At 33.7% G+C, this 9178-nt stretch overlaps 1 protein-coding gene across 1 annotated transcript; it reads right to left on the bottom strand.

The window, feature by feature from the left end:
- Positions 1–287: 287 nt before the first annotated feature.
- LOC128203683 (uncharacterized) lies at positions 288–8178 on the bottom strand. The gene is made up of 5 exons (XM_052905204.1): positions 8087–8178; positions 7770–7948; positions 5793–5864; positions 2712–3038; positions 288–2612 (listed from the first exon to the last, which is right to left on the bottom strand). The coding sequence occupies exons 1-5, from the start codon at positions 8100–8102 to the stop codon at positions 2346–2348; spliced, it is 861 nt and encodes a 286-aa protein (XP_052761164.1). The 5' UTR covers positions 8103–8178; the 3' UTR covers positions 288–2345.
- Between the last annotated feature and the right edge of the window lie 1000 nt (positions 8179–9178).

A 9178-nucleotide genomic window follows, 5' to 3' on the forward strand; every position in this document is an offset into this window, starting at 1 on the left:
TCTTTGCATGTAGTGAAAGCATTGCATTCTAACCTTCACCCATAACACTGTCACAAATGGATCAACAATTAGTCCCAGGAATTCTGGCGATAACAGATGCTACAAGGGACAGGATTTTGCAGTTGGCCAATAATATTTCGAACTTCTGCATGGAAACTGTGGAATGCGAATTTGAGTCTATACAATAATGTTTTTTTTTGACCCAGCTGTCACTCTGATGTTTAATCGGTTTCGGACAGATGCCTTCGACGCTTTTTAAAACCTGTGCAAATTAGCGTAGGCGTCTGACTCATTGTTTGTCTCTAAATTGTTGATAAATATCATTGTGGGTACATATAATGAGATAAACAACACATCTGAAGATGTTATGCCTTTGATATACAAAAAGGAAACAAGGTATATAACTCAAACTTCATCTTTTTCAATCTTAGCGAACATAAAAACAATCCATTTTTGAATGGGTAACATAAAAAGAAGAGTCAATTCCCTTTGAAATTGTATGCGATATGTTGGTATAACTAGTATAGTGTCTTTAGAAAAACATGCATAATTCAATGTCCCATGCTCTTCCTTTTCTGAAGTCGGAAACTGTCCAGCAAATTTAAATGTTAAATGTGTTCCCGTGTAAACAGTACCACACACAGAAAGTTTTTAAGTGATTTTTGCTTTTGTGTATAGATAATACAATTCCATTTTGAAATATAACAAAATGACAATAGTTAATACACATACCATCAGGCAACAAGCAATGAGCGGAATGGAACGTACACTATTAACAGTTGAAATGGAATGGTCATAAGGCAAAATACAAATGTCATCAAGCATACTGCAATTTTTACCTGAATACCATTCCTTAGGTTTTCATTGTATGAAAAAATTGAATGATTGAGTCAGACATTGTTTACTTGTTTATGGTTTTTAAGTGATGATTCAGACACAATAGTCAGTATTTTGTGGCATTTGTTGTCTTTTGTATTGTAATGGTTTTGCAATGTTTTTGAATGAGCAATTGTTCATTCAGCCTTATTTATTTAGTTATAGCACTTGTTGACAGTACTTATGTGAAAAACTACAGAAACAAGCTCAGTAGCAAAAGGATTAAACATAAATCCGGTTTAATGGCACTAGGTAAACGCCAAAGACAAATAACACAAAAACAAAAAATCACAAACAAGAAATATGGAAGAAGAGCAAATAACTTCACAAACAGCACAGTGCATACATACTATATATATATAAAAATAGGTATGTTTATCAGGGATTGTTAGGTACCGCCTTGGAACGGTCAGTAAAATGTAAATCTACTGGGGATTTAAACCAGTTTACGTGCACAAACCTCACTCTTATCCCAATAATCCTAAATAAAGAATAAACGTAAAAGGTAAATCTTATCAAAGTATGCATTAACGTGAGGAAACTTGATAATAAAACAAATCATAATAAACCTATAGGTTAACCCCAAGTACTTCAATGATAAGAGATCCAAACACTATCTGCAGACAGAGGAATACAATTCAGAGCACCTGATGCAAAAAGTTTTCAAAGATACGATGCAGTCATTGAAACTTTGAGCATCACACACAGTCTGCCTTATAAAATAAAAGGTTTTAAACTGTGTGATCATAGAGTTTCATAACAAAAAGCAACATTGTACTAAAACTGGGAATAAATAAAGAACACATTATTAAAAATAAAAGTGACATATATAGAGTTATACTTTTTGTATTAAAATCGAAACGACAGTTCTGAGTTGCTCTTTGCAGCCTATTTCCATTACTTACACATGTGGGTTTCGTTTGCAATTGATAATCAGCATGGAAATAATACGGACACCTTGAGAGAAAGATTGAATCACATTGTTGATGTGATGTTTTGTGTGATGTGCATTGTTTTTGTGATACTTTGTCATGTAAGTGTGTGTAAGTCATTCAATTTAACCTGCCGTTGCACACGATTAAATTATATCATAGCTTAGACTGTTAACGATGTTAAGACATATATATGTTAATATAATATAAAATAAATTATTTTTTATATGCTTATGATTGTAAATAATTATCTTTTCAGAACGTTCGATTTGGATTTATATGAGCATTGTTGACGTTTAATAAATTTGAACAGAATACAGAGAATTGACGAACATATTTGTGTTGTTTAGTTTGACCAAGGATTATACATAACTGCTGATGGTACCTACGACAATATCGAAACCCACAACAAAACAGATCCTTATAATCAAATCAAGAAAACCCTAGAAAGTCACACCTAGCATTATTAAATAACCATTTAAAAAGATTGATAACGATCATTTACAGCACTAAACTGGTGTTCGTATCTGTGCAACACTAGCAGGAATGTTTGTCGTTTAAAACTGCCTCAGGGTAACTTGGAGGAGCTTCGTTTTGACTATTTGCGTCCGGTTCTAACATTGGCATACTATTTGGGATAGAAAGGCTTGCTGAATAAGCAGTCACTCCACCAGCTGCCTGCTGTTGTGGGGCGGGTTGCAACGAAAGCGGCATGTTGGAGAGATGCGGTTGTGGTTGTGGAAACGAAGTCGTAGTTCTGATTTGACCTTGTTGAGGACCAATTGGCATTGTGAGTCCTGAACCCTGAAATATATAACAGGAATTGCAGTTATGTGGATGCACTGTTAATATCAAACATAACAAATAATTTAAAATAAAAATTGAGGTATCAAGAAAACTTACGTTAACTGGAACACCTCCTCCTATCGTGCTAAGTTGTGAGTGCTTCGCATCCATCATGTCAAAGCTTTGCTGTGAACACTCCCTGTCAACACCATTCATAAAACAGCAGCCATACATGTAAACGAGACAAATCGAGTAAAGATTTAAGATTGTCAGGACGATGTTAATGATCAAAGCAAACGCAAATACTGTGTTCAGCAAATCCATTCCTTTGTACCGGCCGGCGCCAGACTCGAAAAACCAAAAATCCCAGCAAAGTGCAAACACGATAATGTATGCACCGTTGAGGAAAAACATCCATACGAATACACTGACAAGTCCGCATCGCTGGAAAAAACAATAACATTAAGCAATATATAGTGCGAATTCATGTACAATGAACCAATATTAATTAAATATTCGTTAAAAGGGCTCGTTCATGTTTTTGCACAAAAAATGGTTCTCCCGGAACTGCATCTGAAAATACTTATGTTATAATTATTCTGCTCCTTGATACCAAAATTGCACAAACAAAAACACAATAAAAGAATAATAAAATATGTCAGTTTTAGTGGGGAACAAACTCACGCCGATAAACTCAAGATTTGTTATTATAACACCAAAGCCTTACACTCGTCCACAAGGATTGATACAACATGACATGGATATTTTCTTCTTGATAAAATACATTGGTAATATCACGGGATAATGTGATCAACCAATCACACAACAACGCTTTGACAAATCACCTGCTAACATTTTTTTTGCAAAATTATTGTCCTCAAAGGCAATATTTGAGCTAATATCAGAATTTGCTGAAGGGTTCCAGCTGTCAGTACCTGATTTAAACACTTCTAATGATTTGACCAACTTTATTTCGTAATTTTGTTCGTAAAATTACATTTTACACACTACAAATACAGATCGGTTTAATTGTTCATAATAAAACATGTCAGTCGTTTGCAACATTACTGAGTGTGTTTTCTTTGCAACATATTCTGTGTATTAAACGCAAAACGACTGAACGTGTGTATTGAACGCCACCTGACTGTTTGTTTTTTAAGCCCACGTGACTGATTGTGTTTTCAGATGTTATCATATAATGAAAGAGTCACTCAATATCTAACCATTTAATATAAAACGTACTCGTTTTAATGTCATAATATAGTTATGTAAAATTAAAATGAATGCTTAAAATACTCCTACAATGTATTGTTTTATTATAAAGTAATTTAAAAATAAAGCTAAATAACGATAAATCTTACAAAACATTTTGGACTTCGTAAACTTTGAATTGGCCAAATGATATCATACACTCATCAAGCAAAATGTTAAAGGCTATCATTCTTTGTACCCATAATATGTTTATTATCATTAGGGATTTGACTTAACTATATAGTTATCTGCCTTTGCAACGTTTCATGACATAAAAGCACGGCGGTACTTAAAGGGAATCAAATCTTTGCTGCTTATATTTATAATGTAGCAAATGTGTCTGTGTGTACACAAGGGAGGTAATTTGCTTATTATCTGCGTGATTATTTTCTTTCTTTGACTTGGCGTAAAATAAAGGAACATACATAATCGATCTTGGGCCACCGTTACAGTATGATTTTATGAAGATAAACATTGGACTCAGTCATATCCTGGTTTCTGCCATTAAGTGATAAAGGCTTTGAGGAATACCATACTGGAATGTCCGTTAAAAACATATCCACTATTAAATGCATCTTTCTGTTTTGACATATAATTGGAAATTTACAATTACGTAGGTTTTATACCAAGAGATAATGAAAATAAATATTCCATCACATAGTAGTTTGATTTGAGGCAAAACAAAACATGAAATATCTGTGTGCTGAGGTAGGTAACCTTAAGACGTTCATAAGCGTTCTTTGAAGGGCTTTTATAAGTATATTATTGTAAATATTAACATATTCCCATATAGAGTTTGTTCAAACATGTTTATTTTACGACTGAGTGATAATATTTCTATTTGGGACCTAAAACACAAGTAGGTTCACATTGGGGTAAGTTGTTATTGGTCACACTGTTATATGTAAGGCACCACTAAATTTCGAATTAAGTTGCAATGGGCTTGATAGCTACTTGATAGGCATGATTGAAGTAAACGCCATTTCTGACCCGAAAGAGCTCTTTTGTGATTTATTTGGCACCAAAGGTGCTAAATTGTAACAACAATTTAAACTATTTGGCACCGTACGATATGATTAAAGCCTCACTCTGTTTTTATACTTGTACTAAAAATACCTGATTATGTAAACGCAGAATGGCTATTATATTCAATATTGATAGGTTCGAATATAACCCTCTTGTGATGTACATGTGTATTTGCTATCAAAAAACTTCATATTGTAGACATAACTAGATTTTTGGGCCCTTAATGGCTTAATAAAAGCACTCTCTTGATCAATCGGAAACTGAATTGGCTTCTTCCTATCAAGATGGGTATAACTCCACGTTACATTGGATTTTTAATCGTCATTCTCAGATCTGTCACAAGCAGAATGCATTTCAATACGGCGATGATATGACATCTCCGGGCACTGGTAAACACTGGTTACGCTTAGGTAGAGCTCCTGCAGCGAGTGTTAAATTGCATTCAATTAGATGGGCTTAACTGTAACCACAATAAGCTTTGCTGTGCAATTAATGGGTTTGGGCATAGTAATTCCGAGGAAAATTTGGCACTCCTTGGTCTTAAAGGGCTTGAGTATTTTCCCGTCTAAGCACATAACAAAAATTCCTATCCTTAGGATTACCAAGCTTAATGGGCATAACTAGCTAATTCATGTCCCTATTGGATGGTCATGTGACGGAAAGGTCATGCTAGGGAGATTGAACACTGTTTCCTGTTATTTATTTTTGTCTAACTCCACATACAGTATGTATACGTACCGGGTAAAATGAAACACACTCCACTTTCTCCAATGTATCATGAATGAAGGTACAACATAATGTAGACTGCCTCTTATACAATGCAATAACAATTTTACAGAAAAAGTCGTAGACAAACATCTTGTACTTTTTTGAAACGTTTTAATTCTTTTTCTTTAAGTGTTTTCTTTTAGGGACACTTGCCTTTTCAAATTTTGTGTTTCGGGAACAATCTGAATAACAGCAAGCGTTAAAGTTTAATGGACTCAAAATGCTCTGAAAAGAGAAAAACGACAAATAAACCTTATGGATGTAAGAATTTCTTTAGATCGGAACAGTTTATTAGTAATGCTATCGATTTACTAATAGCTTAGAGTGCATATAACAGCATTCATGTAGCTAATGCTATCGTTCTACTAAAAGCTAAGTGTGCATATAACAATATTTATGTCTTTGAAAAGTCAAGTTTAGTGTCATTCAGTTGCAAACGCTTTTATTAAAACGAAGCATTTTCAGACTTAATATTTATTATGAAAGAACAATTTATTTTAAGAGATTTGATAACGCTCTATTGGATAAGGTCTCGACACAAGTATTTTCTTTTAATATGTAAACAACATGTGTCTGTACTTGATAAAACATTAACAGTAAGAGTGTTTTTGTTAATAACTATTTATATTCCGTCGAAAAGCGTTAGTATTTCGCAAGTACCAACGCTATTTGAAATGGAATCAATGTAGTTTTAATGAAGAATTATTGACGACTAACTATTGTTTGAACAATAATTGTTTAGAAACACAGCAAAACCCCCAAATCTTTTAAATTCTGTCCAAAAATAAACTGAGTCTATTCCTATAATATGAACTAAGGTGCTGTCTCTACGGGCTTGAAGTATAATTGCCGGAAACGTTATAGTTAAAGTTAACTAAATTACTAAGTGAAACGGAAACGGGGAAGGAGAGGACGGAAAACGTTTATCAAATGTTAATGCTACTTGGAAGCCTTTCACTACAACCTAAATAATAGGCAGTTCTAATGCAATTGAGAGTTTATTTGATACATACACAAACATGTACAAGAACATACGTGAAATATATATGAGGCTCAACATAATGCTCCAAAAAGAGTGACAGTGTTGTCTTTTCGTAAAAAAAATGATGTAGAATGATAATACCATAAGGAAAATAGAGATAAACAACATATTAAGATGCACTAGGTAGTGAGAATATATATTTAAAACTATAAAATGCATGATCAAAAAGTGAGTTGTTCTACTAAGTTAAGCTTAAAAAGAGCTTTTATGCATTGGATAAAGTACACAAGGGTAGTAAATGAAAATGAAAGAAACAAAAAAAGAAATAAATTTGATCACATAACAATAATGATTGCACAGAAGAACATTACTTTCAAGAGTAATTGTGTTATTACTAGAATTGAATGGACAAAAATCCATTCAAATATATAGCTAAATAATGTCTTGACATTGATTCAATTAAATATTAACATTAATTAAGCAAATAAATCCCTAACTCTAAAAATTAAAAGCTTCAAGGAATGTAACTCATCATTTAGTAAATAATAATGTCCAAATTTGGGAGAGAAGCAGTCTGAGTAAATCTTCAAAGGTGTTTTTTTTTAGATGCTCGAATTTCATTTTAAATTAAATAATTTATATCTGCACTATTCACCAGAAAATGTTTGTTTTATTAATCTTTAGCGAGTACGGGTTTTCCTCGAATTATGGACACTTCGTACCAGTAACCCATATACCATAATACCAGGAGATTTCGTAAAATTCGGCTGGAAAGAGACACCAAGTATGGTGCGATATAGTAGTGGAACGATATTGAAGCGGTACGAAGATTCCGACATCCGCTCTCCTCACATTTCTGAGAAAATGTTAATATAAGCATTTTAACATTTACATTCACCAACTTTTCTTCATTATGAAATGTACATAATAATTGTCGAACATGTACAATTTGCTTTCCAGTCTGCAAACTTATATTAAGCGAAACGGATGACATTCTGGTTCTCATTCTATCGTTCAATAGTTTACAAAAAAATTTAGCTATCACTCCGGCAAGGAAAGGAAGTAGTCCGTTCATGCGAATCGTAAATGGACTAGAGTCAGCTTCGCTGACTTTAAGCCAGTAATAATATTTGAATTCAATTTCTTACGAAAACTGCAGTGACACACATAACAGATGCAATCAGGCTAGGCTGTATCGTAAAGGTAACGACAACGAGGATGATGCTTAGGAAAGCAAGTATTCTTGTGGCCCATGCCGAGATATGGACCAGCTGCTTGGTGCGATTGGCTGATGATGACCTTGCGCTCGCGGGCGCGTCTTCATTTGCTGATAATTAAAACAAAAACGAGTCGTAAAATGCAGATAAATTAAGGAATATATGTTGCTAACTCTTTCGACTTTTATATAAAATACAAAAACAATATGGAAATTAAATACTGTATAAGGTGATATTGCATAACTTACGAAATAGAGAGCACATTTTTAGTCCGAGTTCTCTCAATTTGTTGTCCTTACGAACTCACAAAGAAAGTGTCGTTAACCACATCCAATCTGCGCATTGCTTTTAACAACTGCCGTGATTTTATCCAGACTGCTTATGTTTACGTAAACATTTTTTTATTCGGCCGCACCAAATCGATGTTTCGTTCTCCGGATTTACCGCAACTACTTTTCTTAAAATGAATAAAAAAAATCAATAATAAATAAACGACCGCCCCCATTGTTCAAACGAGAAGTCGAAAACTGCCCAAAACTTTTTAAGACAAATGCTGTATTTAGCAACACCAAAGCATGTATAATATGACCTTCGGAAGACTGAAAGAAGTACGTATTGGCATTAATATTCCCTTGGTTTCACCCTGAATAATGTACAGGAATATTATTCTAAATATTTTGGAAAAAGGAAACATTGTTCTTTTATTTCACGACCTAGTTCTATTTTGATCTGCCAAGTACAAAGAACAAACATTTCATTGGTTATGCCTTATAACGCCGGGTATGTGATTAACTAAAAGTTATCGGATATATTGTACTATTTTATCTGCAATGTTTACGTTCTCTGAATAAACTACCTTTGTGTAAATTAAGCCATTGATATAGGTTGTAAAGAAATACGACATCGCACAGTCGGATTGTTTGCAGTTGTTCAAAAATGCGATTGTAGTTGATCAATAATTAGTGAATTAATTAATAATATATAATTCAGAATACAGCAGTGTGGATTAGCTGGACCTACATACATGTATCCTGTCCTATGAGCCATGTCATATATATCCTTTTCTATGAGTCATGCCACATGTACCCTGTTCCATGAGGCATGTCATATGTTTCTTTACTATGAGTTATGTCATATATCTACTGTCCTACGCGTTAAATCATATGTCTACTGTCCTATGATTTATGCCATATGAATGCTGCCCTATGAGTTATGTCATATATGTATATCATGTGCTTTAAGTCATGTCATATGTATCCTGTCCCATGAGTCATGTCATATGTATCCTGTCCCATGAGTCATGTCATATGTATCCTGTCCTATGAGTCATGTCATATGTA

Source organism: Mya arenaria, chromosome 9 (genome assembly GCF_026914265.1).
Source record: "Mya arenaria isolate MELC-2E11 chromosome 9, ASM2691426v1".
NCBI lineage: Eukaryota > Metazoa > Mollusca > Bivalvia > Myida > Myidae > Mya > Mya arenaria.